This window comes from Bombina bombina, chromosome 1, assembly GCF_027579735.1.
Source record: "Bombina bombina isolate aBomBom1 chromosome 1, aBomBom1.pri, whole genome shotgun sequence".
Taxonomy (NCBI): Eukaryota; Metazoa; Chordata; class Amphibia; order Anura; family Bombinatoridae; genus Bombina; species Bombina bombina.
In genome coordinates, this window is record NC_069499.1 from 366,628,881 (window position 1) to 366,646,267 (window position 17,387).

The 17,387-nt window shown below is 38.2% G+C and overlaps 1 protein-coding gene across 1 annotated transcript in view; it reads left to right on the forward strand.

Moving 5' to 3' along the window:
* Positions 1-17,387, forward strand: part of THSD7B (thrombospondin type 1 domain containing 7B) — a 1,177,597-nt gene that overhangs the window by 108,976 nt on the left and 1,051,234 nt on the right. The window contains 1 exon segment of the mRNA XM_053712541.1: positions 4,553-4,801. Within this exon segment, the coding sequence (XP_053568516.1) occupies positions 4,553-4,801 (249 nt within the window).

Below are 17,387 nucleotides of genomic sequence, written 5' to 3' on the forward strand. Positions count from 1 at the left end.
AAAGGAGGCCAGATGGATACATAAACTAGGCACCTTAGCCCCGAGGGGGCTTAATGTATACACTGGCTGGCAGTGTTTTTTATGAAGTTCTCTGTGATCCTGGCTTTGATCTGATCTGGTCCTGTATTGAGAGTCCAGTTTTCCATGCAGGCTTAATTTTTGCTTGCCTGCTGACTATGAGAGCCCGCTGATCCAGTTGTGTTCTGATTCCATTGTTAATATCCTATTTGCCAAGTCTTATGTATTAGACCTAATAGCACTGCGTTACATGATTTAGCCACTCTTGGATGGCTGACCCTTTCTTTATTCTTTAGTCCATTTTAGCCATTATATTGGCTGTTAATTAGTATCAGCATTGTTGGTCTTAAAGTTATGAATTTTTGTTTTTAATTTTTTATCTTTATTGACTATATATATATATGTGTTGTTTTTTTTTTTTTTAAATGCTTGCTTCACTTATATTCACTACACTGCTGGTTATATCTCTCTCCGTATGATGATCTTGGCTTGTATACATTGTGTTGATGCCCCCTGTGTGTTTTTGTGCGTGATGGTCTCCAGTCTTCCCTTCTGACTGTGTTGGCGACTAATAGAGCCCATTGTTTATTTGCTCTGGTGTTTTTGGACATGCTGAGTAGCACAACTGTTATTCCAGTATATATATTTTTTTTCTTTTTGCTTCCCTTGGAGAGATTGTTCTAAGGGAAAATGATGGTGCGGCATTTAGTCGAGTTCCAAGTGTGAATGTTTTTTTATATATATTATTTGTATAGCCTTTATCAATATAGCTTTTAATGGGAACCTTGTTTTTTTGTATTTTCTGGATCTGAATTTTTTAGCTAGTGAGGATGTACGTTGTAGATATTTATTCTCTGTTGTACAGCTTTCAGAGGTAGCTATTAACGCCCTGGGGTTTATGGACCCAGATTTGACTTCACTTTGTGGGGATGGCTTAAATTCTTGTATTATATCATTTTTATTTTAGTTTTTTAGTTTTGCCTTTCCAGTATTTATTATATTGTTAGTTGTTTGTCTGTTCACCGATGGCTGGGTTGTCACTTTTATGTTTGGTATATGACTTTCCTGTTGACTTTTTGTTCTATGCACTTTTGGATTCGTGGTAATAACTATTGTATAATAGCACCTTATTAGTATCTATTGCGATATTCTTTTGGTGAGGTTCTGCTTTGGTTGGTATCATATACCACCTCTGAGAATTTTGTGCAGCATGTTACTGGTTATGTACATTGGTTTTGGAGTGGCTTGAGTGAAGCGCTCGTAGATCTGTATGAGGGGGCGTCACTATCCATATGTCACATGTGAATGTTGCCGTTCACATTGCTGATCATATAGCTTGTGCCCTTGTCGTTTGGGTCCATTGATCATCTGGATTTTATCCCTGCAGGCTTTATGATACCGGTATGACTAGTAGTTTTTAAATCTACATATCTTTTGTCTCTGGATGAGGGGCATGGTTAGTAAATGTAAACATTATTTAGTGTTGAATCCCATATGTGATAGCTTTACTGGTTTCTCCCTATTGGCTGATATCTCCGAACTGGGGGCGGGGCTGCTTGTCACGCTTCTATATTTTATTTAGTGGAGATATTTGCGATCTGGTAATATCTTTACTATTAAAACAGATTGGATAGGGAACACTAGATGAAAGCTGCTATATAAAAGAGGAAAAAAAAATCCAAAGAAGTATGAAATAAATACAATATAACTAATTCAATAGAACTGAACTAATGAAAAATGTCAAATGTGTAGTTTAAAACAAATTAATAATATTTAATAAACATAATAACAATGAATAAAAGATGTATAAAATTGAAGGCAACTGTATTATATGACCACCCGTGGTTTTGGAATAAATGGGGGTAAAAGTTCAAAAAAATTTAATAAAAAAAGCAATTCCGCTGCTGGAGAAGGATAAATCTCTTGTGACAAAAGCAATACAAGGAAGTGTTTCTGTGGCACAGTAAACAGTCAAAGTACTTGGTAATAGATGATTAAGACTTGTCTCAAGCAAATCTGTGATTCTGAGAAAATATATGTCGTCTTGTAGCGCAATATAATATGACTCACCCAGAATATGAAGCTTGTTTGTGAAATGCTTCTCCGTGTGTTGTGGTGAAAAAAGATTGGTGTCCACTTGACAAGTTACCTTAATGGTGTGCTGAAAGACGCCCCAAGGTGTATCCTCACTGATACTCATTCCTCGGTGTGCGTGGAGTCACGTGACTTTCATCCAACCAATCAGAGTCACGGTTTGCCGGGTGGTCTGTGCCTCGCTGAAATTTGCAAATCCAGATTGCAACAAATTGTACCAAGTATATGCTGTGATCCATAACTGTGTTACAATGATAGTCAGGTTGTGTGTTTAGGGTTACCAATGATATAACAGAGCACTCTCTGTATTATCTTCAGTTAAAAGCCAGTTAGGTAGTGCAATTCAACGTGTTTCAGCTTGTGTAGCCTTTTTCAAGAATGATTTATTTTTTTGAACTTTTACCCCCATTTATTCCAAAACCACCGGTGGTCATATAATACAGTTGCCTTCAATTTTATACATCTTTTATTCATTGTTAATATGTTTATTAAATATTATTAATTTGTTTTAAACTACACATTTGACATGTTTCATTAGTTCAGTTCTAATTTATTTCATACTTCTTTGGATTTTTTTTACCTCTTTTATATAGCAGCTTTCATCTAGCGCTCCATATCCAATCTGTTTTAATTATCTTTTAGGTGTTTTTGGAACTAACTTCCGTTTTTAGGGTAGCCTTTTTGTGCTATATATAGGCCTGTTTATTTGTTAAATATCTCTACTATGCAGTGCTGGGTATATTTTCTTCAGTACGTTCGCCGGTGGGTTCTGTCAGTATATGTGCAGGGTTTACATAAATAAATGTGTACACACATATAAACATATAGTTATACATACATATTTAGACATGTGCATGTATGTATCTCTATGTTAAAGGGACAGTCTACACCAGAATATCTATTGTTTTAAAGGATAGATAATCCCTTTATAACCCATTCCCTAGTTTTGCATAACCTTATCTTTTATCTAAGCCTCTGCAAACTGGCCCTTATTTCAGTTCTCTTGACAGGCTTGCATTTTAGCCAATCAGTGCTGGCTCCTAGGAACTTCACATGCATGAGCACAGTGTTATCTACATGAAACACATGAACTAACACCCTCTAGTGGTAAAAATCTGTAAAAATGCCCTGAGCTAAAAAGTGATCTTAAAAGAAATAGCATATGAACCTCCTAGATTTAGTTTCCAACTAATAATACCAAGGGAACAAAGCAAAATTGGTGATAAAAGGCATGTGGGAAGTCCCTTTGTGCACAAAGCACCCTCCACAAACACACACTCTCACACACAGTAGTCATAAACGTCAATATCGGCAATTCTGGGGTATATGTGGCAGGTAGCAGTCTATTGTCTGGATAATGTAAGTAATGTTACAACAATGTACTCTCCGGATTCCTGCTTATCTCCAGCCAGCTTCACTCCTCCTGGTGCCGTTATCCCTGTGTGCTGTAGACAATGACCAGAGAAACGCCGCCACCAAACGCGGCTACTTTGTTAATCCCTTTGCATCCGGTGTGTGATGCAGGAAATATGAACAGCTGATAGGTCCTCCTCTTACAGCGCCACAACATCACACACTGGATGACATCCAGAGTGCCAAGTCTCAAACCTGGTAAAATGTTCCAATCTAGTATACACACAAAGACCAGGTGAAACTTGAGGCACTGGAGTATAATGCAAAAATAAGCTTTATTGGAGTACAAGAATAATCGTAAAAAAATCAGAGCATGTCTAGGAGTAAGGCTAATCTATAGCCGAAACGCGTAAGGCACTTTGTCTTGCTGTTCTTATGCTCTGATTTTTTTTAACGATTATTCTTGTATTCCAATAAAGCTTATTTTTGTATTATACTCCAGTGCCTCGAGTATCACCAATTCTTTGTGTGTATACTAGAAAAGTAAATTGCAAAATTGTTTAAAATTACATGCCCTTTCTGAATCATGAAAGATTATTTTAAACTAGACTGTCCCTTTAAAGCCCTTTGCATTCCTTTTTTTTTCTCCTAACACCTGAGACCTCATATCTTTGAGCCTTTATAACTTTTTATGCAATATTTAATATATATATCAGTGTTAATATGAGTGTAACTGTACTTTTAATTGTACTTTGGATGTGTTTTGTGCATCTTTTGTGTCTCGTGTAACAGTTAATTAGAGTTCTGAAGTCACGCTATCCTGATGCACATTGGAGTTTTAAATGAGCTCAAGCAAATGTGTGCAAAAAGCACAATAAATACTTTCACTTGCATGCAACAGTTAGCGCTCCACTCGTAATCTAGCCCATTATAGGCTTACTGCACTTCAGACAATTCTTGTGTGCTCCCAACCACACTCACACACACAGATGCATGTATACAAAAGCACTTATACACTTTAGATAGATATAGATATATATATAATCTGTTTAGAAAATAATCTAAAGAAGTACTTTCTTTCTTACAGCATCTGTGCACAAGAGAGCATGCCCCTGACTTTCCAGTCGTGTGTTATGCCCAAAGACTGTGAACTAATGGAATGGTCACCATGGAGTTTGTGTTCCAAGACTTGCAGATCCGGAGATATGGTTCCAGGATATAGAAGCAGAAGCAGGGCTGTGAAACACATTTCTATTGGAACAGGAAGACAATGCCCAGAGCTTGAAGAAAAAGAAGCATGTAACATTGGAGGATATCTTCTACCACCTTGTCCAAGGTATGATACATTTCATCAAAATAATAAAAGGCCTTGTTATCAGAAAATGCTCTAATTGTGACAATGCAATACTAATTAACAAGATTTAAAGGGACATTGTACTGGAGCATATTTAACTGTTTTTTAAACGATATTTCAACTTTATTTTGTTATTTGATACAGTTAATTTTGCCTGTTTTATCACAACCTATACTGAAAATATGTTATAAATGTATTCTCTGTAGAAAAGCTAAACACGAGGCAATAGCACTAATTAAACTCACATAGGGGGTTGGAGTGAGAGAGATGTTTATCTGGAATAGCTGAATTTGCTCATTCAACTCCCCAGTCATAATTAGGGGTTCATTACCTAACACAGGTAACACTAGCAGGTCTTCTTTACTTGCAGGCTCAGCACATTATCATGGGCATGTTCTGGAGAACAACAGGGGATGATGTAATGAGCAAAACCAGCTAATTCAAACACAAACATAAATATGAAGGAACAATGCCCCATACATTTAATACCATGCAGTTGGTATAACAAGTAATTTGGAACACATTAAGGGGAAACATACAGTGTCCATTTAAGGTGAACAAATAGATTATGATTATGTTGCAAAAGTTTTTCTAAAAGGCTAAAAAGTTTATGAAAAATACAGACTTATTCAGATGAAGATAAAAAATGAATATAGATAATTTTAGCAGTAATACTCTGGCTCATGGAGGAGAAATATGGCTTTCTAACCTAGTTAATTTCTTTGACTATAATAAAGATACATGGCAGACCAGAGTGAAGCAGTAGATATGCAGTTTATAGAAGTTTTATTAAAGCATCTAAACTACCCCACACAACAAACTAATACTACTATGGAAGATTATTTGGAATTGCCTCTTCTATGAGCTGTGATAGATTTGCGTAATTAAGTACAATCTCAAGATTCACATGATACAGGCAAAAATCTGTCCCGATGCAACTCATTTATAATAAAATTAGATGTCTCCCTTTATTCTAATCATTTGGAGATACTTATCAAATTAATTATCTACAAAAAAAGCATCTAGAGATTTAATGGTGGATTGCGTAGAAACATTTTTAGATAAGCTTTTTGTAAAGGATTCCAATATGCTCCTACGTCTTATAAAGATATTTTTTTATAAACATTTTCAAACAATGAGCTAAGAGAATCCATGTTATTATTGACTAGAACCATAATTCTCATGTCCTGAAACATTGTGCTGACACATTTAGTATAATATGCAAGACAGAATGCTTAGTTTGGTGGAAGTATTGTATACTAAACATTTGTTCAGAAAAGATTTTCTGCTGACCAGATGGTACACATGGATATGCTCAAAATTGTTCAATTCCTTAATGTATAGATCTGACCTAGAAAAACTGTTTAAAAAAAAAAAATCTCTTAGACTTTCAGGATCGACTCTATTCCGGGGGCCTATTGGAACCTGGGCAGCACATGGGGAGAGTATGGTTTCCTTAAATAATAAAAAAAGTCCACAAGTCACTTGTATAAATCTATGTATCTCTTTTGATGTAATGGAGTGCAATGGCTGGTTTTTATTGTAGAAGAAAGAGAGTTGAGGGAGGAGACATCATTCTATTCTTGTACTCAGATAGCACATTATCAGGGAAATTTCTTGATCCAGCACTGATGACCTTCATCTTCTTCCATACATTACCAGTTACAGGTAGATGAATAATTACAGCCAAGTGTAGTTATTGTGTGTACATGGTAATGTAGAACTCATACTTCATACTTTTGGTATCCTTTGTTGAAGAATCAGCAATACACTACTGGGAGCTAGCTGGATACATTGAGTGAGCTAATGACAAGAGGCATATATGTGCAGCCACATATTAGCATCTAATTGCCCTTTTAACAACTTATCAGGTTGAGCAATATTAAAATTAATATTTTTTTTTTAATACCCAAACACCATTGCAACCATAAATGAATAGTCACATTTAAAAAATATTTTATAGTTTAAACATTTGTTCTGAGTTATAGTTTTACTTTTTATTAAAACAAAAATGGTTGATGGTTATTAGCATGTTAATGAGCTTGAGCATAAACTTTAGCTTTAAAAAATAATAATTGTGCAAACAATCAGAAAACACCACTTAAAATATGCTAGTATGGGTCCAATGTATATGTTGGGCACACAAATCCTAAAATGTGTGTGAAAAAAAGTATTTTCTAATGGGTGGGAATACTAGTGCCGTCTTATACTCATATAAATTATATAAGGATCAAAAAATGTGAGACTAATTACACAGCCTACAAACAGATTGGAATGGCTTCACTTAAAAAAAAGCATAGGAAAAGCCATCCATGGGATTAAAATGGGGCAAATGTTAGCAAATTAATTTTGGATCTCATTTGCCTTTTACCACAATAAGGAAAGCAACTGACTATTCATATATTCTTTACTTTATTTTCTGATCTCTTGGGGAGTTAAAATTAAGGTGAAAAAGCTTCAATTTCCAAAACTCTGAACTGTCCTGCATCTTTTAAGATTGTCATGGTTTGGGAATTTTACCTCAGTCAAAAGTACCTAACTACTTCCTAGATCAGTGTTTTTCAACCAGTGTGCCGTGAGAGATCCTCAGGTGTGCCGCGGCAGACTGACAACAGTGCGGGGGTGTCCCTCTTTCAAATTTTGAAATATTGGGAGGTATGTGACAGGCTCATCAGGCATCATTTACAACCATGACATTGACATTCATTCACAGACAATCATTACGATTGTTTATGAATTAATGTCAATATGTCATGTATAGTTTGTAGGAGGCATGACAGCACAGTACAGTATGTGTATTTATATATATATATATATATATATATATATATATATATATATATATATATATATATATATATATATATATCCTGTATTAGGCTACAATGTGTGATTTTGTAAAATTTTGGGATGGTGGTGTGCCACAGGATTTTTTAATGTAAAAAAGTGTGCCACGGCAAAAAAAAGGTTGCAAATCCCTGCCCTAGATCACCCTTCCCCATCTTTAGTGTGCCCAGTCCTATCTATGCCACATCCAATGCACATGGCTTTGATTCAATGCACCACTAAACCCCTATTACTCATTCCACGTCTCTCAAACTCTCAGTACAAGAACAGACCTATGAAATGTTAACTAGGACATGCTATTTTCATTGTTTTCCAGGTCTGCTTTGAATTGTTGAAGCTATTACAAATTTACTTCTTTACAGAACCTAATACATGAAAACATGTTACAGGAAAAAGTAAACATATATCATACATTAGCTTTTGTATTCCAGGTGTACCCAGATGGTAAATTAGGATATTGTATCTCCAAATGCTGACCAGTAGATGACAAGATTGTTGTGTGATTTTATTTTCTCTACAGACAATAGTGACAATATAACCTTTAAGAAGTGATTATATGTTTTGCAAGAGTTTATCATGCCTCATAAGTATGTTCTCCGGTTTTAAAAAAATCTTCATGAGTATGATGTGTTTTAGTAAAAAGTATCACAGCGATCAATTGTTACTAGAGCAAGCTCAAATGTTCTTACGTTTGCACACACACAAATAGATCACACTAACAGACCCAGAAACAAGGCACATATTGACTTGACTTAGATTTTGCTCCTCTTCAGTCACTTTGCATTTTGTTAAGTGATAAAAATAAACTATTAACAGTTCTATTTTTGAAAGCATTCTTAGTTGACAGCATTTTTTCACACATGCCTGAAACGTTTGCACTGTATATGAATAAAACACTATTTTAACAGCAAAATAATCACATCTCTGTTGGTGGATAATGATATGACTCGCCATCATAAAACACAAAACATAAAAACTGTTATATGTTTTAAAATACTTAAATGTCCCTTTAAGTTAACATACATGTTCCCATAGTTGAATTGGTATTCTTTATTATTTTGAGCCTTTTATATACTATTGCCTGTTTATTCAGTCACCTACCAATTCAATTAGCTTGTAACCCCCTTATTAGAAAGAAGAATTTCCCTCTTTTGAATGTTAACATCCCAAAGTTCCCAGAACAAAAGATATTGCGGGGCTAGTAGCAGCACAATGTCTTCTTCATAGCTTTTCTATAGCCAATAGATTCAACAATCAAATGCAACTATTTCAGATGACACAATAAAGGTAAATGATCGATCTGTAAACTTAATACACTCCAGCAGGTAAAATGGATTATTCAAAACACACAAAAAATATTGAAATGTCATGCACACTTTTATCATAAGCCTGTAAAGAGTAATAGAAACAAATATGTGCAAAATGATTCAAGAAATTGGAATCAGCAGCTCCATCCAAAGCAATGAGCATTTGTCAGCCTCTTTCAAAAGTAATGAGTTCAAATAATAAGTTATGGGAAGTTATGTCCATTGCAATGGATGGCACGAGAATAGCAATGCATATAGTTCATTTACTGAAGCAGTTAAAGTGCGTGATTTGTCAATCCTTATGGTAGAGCAGGCTCATTTGTTAAATGTTTTTGTAAGTAGGAGGAACTAAAGCAAAGGCATAACATTAAACTAGATAGAACTTTATTGTTATATAGGTAGGTTACCCATCACTATATAAAGTTTACCGATTTAGAGCTCGCTTCCATTGAGCCATTAAAAATGGAGTTGTAAGCTACCGAAGCGGCCGACAGTTAAAAGTAATTTATGGCTCCATTTTAGTACCAGGTTTCCATTGAAAAGGTTTCCCCTTTGCGAGTGGTTGCTCTTTTCTTCAAAAATGGAAAGAGTCCACAGCTGCATTCATTACTTTTTGGGAATTCAGAACCTGGCCACCAGGAGAAGGCAAAGACACCCCATACAAAGGCTTAAATACCTCCCCCACATCCCTCATCTCCCAGTCATTCTTTGCCTTTCATCCCAGGAGGTTGGCAGAGAAGTGTCAGAAGTTTTAGATATTCTCTTATGGAGGGTAGTACTCTTCGGCATTGGACTGGAGTTTTATGTAGTCCTGTCAGCCTCTCAGTGAGAGCATGGATGAAAGTTAGAGTCCGGAGATGCAGGGAGAGTCTTTCTGCGAAACCATCCCGACTCATATTAACAGCTCCACAAGCAATCAGCATTGACGAGTTTCGCTGCCTGCTTTTTCTCTCAAGTCCATGGCAGAAGTGATGCTACAATCTGTCACACTTGAAGGGCCGTGTTCCTGTTCCATGGTGTCTGGTGCCCTGGAGGTGGTGAGTGCCCCAGCCATTGGGGGTGTAAGGTGCTGTTTAGGTTTTTCTTATTGGTCCATTATTCTGTTTTTTTGGAGACGGATGTCTCTGATTCATGCCCATCAGTAATGTTCCGAATGCCATTTTAGAGTGCTCTGTTCCTCAGGATCAGGGAATCAGGTGCCCACTGAGCCATCCTCCTCTGGGGATTCTATTTCCCACGAGGCGAGTTCCCTACCACCAACTTTTACTATGCATGCAGGTAACCCAAACGCTACTTATCCTTCTACGGAGTGTGGCCTGTTCCCACCAGAGGTTACGACATGGTTCCGCGTGGCCATATCTTTGGCGCTGGTGCATCCACACCTCCCGGGAGTGTGCTTATGATATTGTCCATGTTCCGTTAACCGGGGCTCGTCAGGCATTGGATCGCCTTGTCCAGTTCAGCCTTCGGGGCCGGTGTTTTCTCTTGTCCCGGCGGAGGTATGTTGCGCCTTTCGTTATAGACTGGCATGCCTTCGTTTTTTTCTACTGAGGCACATTTTTGGCGTTGCTGGAGGATCCCACTCTTAATGGGTCTGGGGATTCTCAGTCTTAATCTTCGACTGGCTTGCATGCATAGACATAAGGGGATAAAGTAATATTCTTATAGTCTTTGTTATTTGTGTATCCTTTTCTAGTTCTGAGCTTGGAAGTCTCGGGCCCCTGTTGGGCTGGTCCTGCGGGTCTGTCCATTCTTTCTGGGCGATAACCTATGGGTTACCTTATCTTTTAGAGGATGATTTTTATTTGGTCCAAAGCTCATGTTGTGATGTTTCTTTCGGGAACCTTCTTCTCTGGAATTGATACTCACAATTTTGTGGTCACACTGTTTACTTTTACAGGAGTCAGGACGTACTAGTCCTATGTTCTGTCTGACTGATCTTTATCCCTCCATCTTGTGGGAAACTCTATGTGGCCTTTATAGTTCTGAGGCCCTTAGTTTCAGGCTGGTCCTGACTGGGCACAAATCCTTCTGTCTTTGAGGCCTTGTTCAGACACGTGGCACCTTTTTATGTCCGGCTGGTCCGGTGAGGGCACCTAGTGATTACAATATGATTTGTGTTGTTTACTTGTTTTATTTTACAAGCTTCAACTAGTATCCTGAGAGGATTTGATGGTCCGTAGTTGCTTTGATTTGATGGTCCGTAGGGCATGGGGGATTGGTTCAGTCCTCATTCGCATTTAAATCTAGCGGGCTGGGACTCCGTTGAGATCCGCGGCGACATGCTCAGTCGTTTCTGATTTTTCCAGGAACTAGAGTGTTCCTACCCATTGTGGGTTGGAGGTTTGGAGGATTTAGGTCCTTTTTACCACCGTTCTTACGGTTTTGCCTCTCATGGTCTCCTTGGAAGTGTCCATTTTGGACTTGTTCCTTCTAGAGGTTCTCTTCCTTTGGGTCAAGACTTTCTGGACTTTGTCTGGTTTTTCTGGCGGCTTTGGCTGCTTAATTAGGAAGTGAAGGCCGTGAGGCTCTGTCTTCCTTTGGGAGTTTGTCGTTTCCATATCAGGGGCAATAGGAGGTGTTGTCTCTTTTTCCAAGCTTTTTGCTTAGGGGATGTTTTTATGCCTGGGTTCGGGATGCTTTACATTTTTCTCCCTTGGGTATGGTCCTCTGGAACGTTATTCTGAAAGGATTATGGAGACTAGCCTTTCTTTTCTACTCTCTCCTTCGGGTGACTCTGTTCTTGTTCTCTTCCCTTTGGTGGGAATTACGAGTGAGTCCTGTACCCGTTCTCCGGGTTCACCAGTTTTCATCCCCTGTGAGTTCTGATTACTTCAGATGGGGTATCTTGTGTTCCCTGGGGGTGTCGTTCGTTCTAGGATGATTCTGGGACCCCGGGTCCAGGGTTCTTGTCTTGGATCCTCCTTGGATGTCTGGAGACTTATGATCCTGTGGAATGTTTCGGGATGACCCAGATTTTTCAGGGACCCTATGTTGCGACATAGGGGCTAGCTCATTGGGCTTGTAAGTTGGAAGGCCAGAGTTCACATCTTGGGGTACTGGTTATAATTTTTAAGGCCTAACTTGTCTTTCAGGTGGAGTGTGCTACTCTTCATGGGGAGTTTTTTTCTCTGTTAGTTCAACAGTGGTGTCTGGATGATTTTTTCATTCGGTCAGTGTTTTGATAATACTGTGGCTTCATGTCTTGTGGACATGTACGCTGTTTTTATCCATGCCCTTCCTTTTTGAGGGGATAGTTTGTCTTCCTTATGAGCTGGGGTTTCCTCTCTCTGGAGGGTCATTGTCCTGCCCTGTGTGTAGGAGGTTGGATCAGGTGGCTTATTTCTGTAAGGGGCAGCATCTGCTGCTCTGTGGGCTCTGTTCCTCCTGTTGGAAATTGATCTCTCTACATAGAGACTGTCTAAGAGAGTTGTGACAGGTCTTCCTACGGATCTATTGCACTTTTCTCTGTTCCAGGTCCTAGGGTTTCTCCTTGGGAGTGCCTTATTTTGGATGAGTGGATTGGGTTGGCACCCAAGCTCTGTTGTGAAGGGTGAGTCTCCCCTTTTCTTTCCATCCCCTGGGGGCTTGTGGTTGGGATCTTCCTGCCCCCCTATCAGACTTGTCTGTCGCTTGGGCTGGTTTGGTGTTGGAGCAGGATCTGACATCTGTTGCTCTGCTAATTCGTCCTCGGAGCATTCAAGGTACGGTAAGCCTCTTTGAGGTTTCTCCTTTCTCCACGTTCAAGTTTGTGGAAAGGACTTAGATAGCCTGCAACGTTATCCACTGGTTAGTGGATTCCTAGCAATCTGAAGGATCCTATCTTCAGCTACTTTCTACTTGCCCTGCAAGTATTTAAGTTTCAGGGTCATTTTTAGATGACTGCAGCGTGCATTGTTTTTGCTTCAGGTGTTGCTCGTCAGACCTATCTGAGCATGCTGCACGAGGTTTCTGAATATTTCGGTATTCTGAGCCACCTTTTTGAGACTTGGGAACCTTCATCTTCAGTTGCTTTTTAGAGTGTGGTTGCACTGCGTTAGGGAAAGATCCTCTCTCTGTTTCAGACTCCTGGCATTATCCCAGGGTTTATGTATTCCATGGGGTCTTGGCATTGCCTCCCCTTTCTTCTATGAGACTGGTTGGGTCTCTGTTAGCCTGACCCAGTTTCTCTGTTTTTTTTTGCTCTTTGTTTTTATTTAGGACTCGTTGTTCCCTTTTTAGTTTTTTATTTCTGGAGCTCTTCATGTTAGCTGGACAGTTAGCTCAGCATACTAATGCACTGTTGCTACAATGCACTGTAGCAAACCAAGGGTTGCAAGTTCGATCCCTGGCGAGGTCTAATCAGCCTTTTCTCCTTTCAAGGTTGATAAGATGAGTAGCACCTTGAGTCCCTCAAGGGGGATTAGCCGTGCTTTACAAGTACCATCATGTTTTCTCTGTGTCTTTTCTTCTTTGTGGAAGAATAAGTAAGCTTGTTCCCTTTCTTTAGTAAGGGGGCGTTGTTTGGAGACCGACTGCTGGGCGACGGTGTCTCCTGGAGGCTTTTGACTCAGTCGAGTCTAGTTCCTGTGGTTTCTAGCAAAGCTTGTGTACTATCTGCAGGTCAGTGTCCTTGGGCTTTTTCCATTTTTTCAAAGTTGTTCTCGGCTTCAGATGAAGCAGGATTTTGTTGGGTAGGGGTTTTCAGGCCTGGTGCCCTCAAAATGGGCCGCCTCTTGTTTCCTCCCATTTTTGCATTCAGTGTCCTCTATAGCTTGGGTATTGTTTTCCCAAAAGTAATGAATGCAGCTGTGGACTCTTTCCATTTATGAAGAAAAACTTAAATTATGCTTACCTGAAAATATTCTTTTCTTCAGATGGAAAGAGTCCACAGCTCCCCGCCCATATTTTTTCTGTGGGGCGTCTGTATTTTTGTTGTTCTGGCACCTTTTCACCCTGATATTTCTTCTACTGTTCCTTGTTCCCTCAGAAGAATGACTGGTGGATGAGGAAAGTGGGGGAGGTATTTAAGCCTTTGGCTGGGGTTTCTTTGCATCCTCCTGGTGGCCAGGTTCTGAATTCCCAAAAGTAATAAATGCAAATTATCAGGTAAGCATAATTGATGTTTTCCGTGTAGGTGTAAGCTAGTGTTGTGTTAACGCTTCCACCGATGCCAGATTTCTAAAACATTAATAGGTTACTATGGTAACCCGACCTTACACTACACTCAATTGCATATACGGCACCGTATATTTTACCCGTCGCTTGCTGTTAGAATAAAATCAAACACCTAACGCATGTGCGATATCTACCTCTCAACCACAACCCACAACCGCAATAACTAATGCATTAACCCCTAAATTGCCATCCTTTCACAACACAATCTAGCTATTTAAACTATTAACCCTTAATCCACCATTAACCCACATCACAATTAACCTAGTAAATCTATTAACCCCTAAACCGCCAAACCCCACAACGCAAATAACTAATCACTAAGCCCCCTAACCTAACACCCCCTAAATTAACCCCATTACATAAATTAAAATAATCCTAAATTACAATTAAAATAAAAAACTAACATTATTTTAAAAATAAAAAAACTAAGTTTAAATTAAGCAAAAATTGCAGAAAATAAAAAAGTCTAACATTACATAAAATAATAAACAAAATTTTCAAAAAATAAAAAAATTAAACCTAATCCCTATGAAAATAAAAAGCCCCCCCTCAAATAAAAACACCCCTAATCTAGTACTAAACTACCAATAGCCCTTAAAGGGGCCTTTTAAGTTAAATACCTCTTTTACCTTTTAAAAAAAAAAAACAGTAAAACCCCCCACCCACCAAACCCCAAAAATAAAAAAAACACCTAAAAATGAAAAATCCTAAACTACCCATTGCCCCTAAAGAGTCATTTGTATGGGGGGCATTGCCCTTAAAAGGGCATTCAGCTCTTTTACTGCCTTTAAAAGGGCATTCCGCTCTTTTACAGCGCCCAAATCCCTAATCTATAAAATATTTTTTTTTTTAAAAAAAAAGCCTAACTCTAACCCCCAGATAGGTACTCACGGTTCCTGAAGTCCGGAGGTGACGTCTTCTTCCAAGCGGCGACCTCTTCTATTTTCATCCAGCACAGCGGAACTGAAGACTGGCGACCGTGGAACTGAAGACCGGCAACCGCGGAGCCATGGAGCGTGGAGGATCCTCTTTGTATGATCGCCGCCGTACACTGAATAGTGAATTCAAGGTATGCGATTAAATATGGCGTCCCTTGCATTCCTATTGGCTTATTTGATTGTTCAAATTCAAATCAGCCAATAGGATGAGAGCTACTGAAATCCTATTGGCTGTTTGATAACTTTTTTATTTTCATTGTAATTTAGGATTATTCTAATTTATGTAATGGGGTTAATTTAGGGGGTGTTAGGTTAGGGGGCTTAGTGATTAGTTATTTGTGTTGTGGGGTTTGGCGGTTTAGGGGTTAATAGATTTATTAGGTTAATTGTGATGTGGGTTAATGGCGGATTAGGGGTTAAAAGTTTAAATAGATACTTTGCGATGCAGGGGCATTGCGGATTAGAGGTTAATAGATTTAATAGATAGTTTGCGTTGTGGGGGCATTGCGGATTATGGGTTAATAGTTTAAATATATAGTTTGCGCTGTGGGGCATTGCAGATTAGGGGATAATAGTTTAAATAGCTAATTTGCGTTGTGGGGCATAGCGGTTTAGAGGTTAATAGATTTATTATAAATTGCGATGTGGGCGGGTGGCAGATAGAGGGTTTTTGACGTGTCGGGTTAGTTTTTAATGGGAAAAAAAAGGTCTCAAAGAGCACCTTTTTCTTGTTTTACACCTAGTTGAGCTGGGTGTTATTTTTGTTAATGTATCAGCAGCATCCGACAGTGTATTTAAAGTTTGCCCGGGCATTGTAAACCGGGTATAATTTAAAGATTAGCGGCTTCCTATACTTTGAATGGGACACAATATGTTTTCGGCAGCCGGAGTCCGATTGCCGAAATTGGGTTATAACGGGCCGTTGGAAGCAGTCGATAAACAATATTGTTTCCGACAGCATATTTAGCAGTTTGCAAGTGCACGCAAACAGAATTACGGCTCAATGGAAGCGAGCTCTCTGTTATTGCCATGATATAATGATGCTTTTACTCCTTTGCAGAAATACTATTTTTGTGTTTTTCTTATCCTTTAACACTTAAACATGACTAGTTTATCACAATGTCTGTTGTTGTTATTATAAGTTGTTATGCAAAATTAAAAGCCTTTTAGCTGTCAAACCAATTTTCTAAGTCTTCAGACACCATTCTAAAGTCAGAGTTATCTTTTTACAGATAGTAATCTAAATTGGTTTGAATGCTTTGCACACTAATGTACTTTAAGTGTCTAATAATGCATTTTATTCACTCCATTAACCAGCACACTAGAAAATAAATATTGTTACTTTTTAGTCGAGATGTTTGAGAAATAAAGAAAAAAAAAGTGGAAGAATAAAATAGTTTGCATATAGATTAGAAATAATAATCTGTTCCATGAAAAAACTGAATTATTGCAGAGTATCTATGTCAAACTATCTCAAATAAAATTATTGATCAACTACTGAAACAGACAACATCACATTTCAATATGTAAATAAAATCTCAAGGATCATAATAAATCGACATAATTTTATTGCATGCATTATTTACAATTTTGAAAGCTTTTGGTCACATGATCTTTCATGGGTTTGGAGGATAATATGAAGGACAAACACCCTCCAGTTTAAAAATTAAACTGATTAATTATTAATAAATGCATGTCATGTAACTTTATGGTTGCAGCACATTACATGGTAAAAAAAAACAAAAAACTAATTAAACCCTAGTCTTCTAATCACATTTTATTTTCTACTGACTTCTTTTTTTAAGCAAACCTCAAACCCAACCCATTATCCCTCCACAGGGTATTGTTTATCTGATCTGTGGTCTTTATTTGGCATTTTTCTCCCCACAATCCATTACATAATTTATGCCAGTTGTTTTTATATTAGATTGCTTACCAAATCAGATACATGGCACACCATTATGTACTTTTATTAAAAAAATATATACTCAGAAAAGACTTCAGATCCAATGCATGTAATGAAGGTCTGAATGTATTTAGTGCGATGGAAGTCAGGCTTTATTCCAGCCACTGGAGTTCCTTAACACCAAACTCATCAAACCATGTCTTGTTGGACCTCACTTTATGCATAGGTGAACAATCATCCTGGAACAGGAAAGGGCCTTCCCCAAACTGGAAATAAGGGGCTTAGCCCAAACTGTGAAAAAAAGCCTTTTCTCTGCAAACTAAAGTAGACACATGCGTTCCACTAGGAAGAATTCTCCTGGCATCCAACACACCCAGATTCTTCTATCAGACTGCTAATTAGTGAAGCATGAT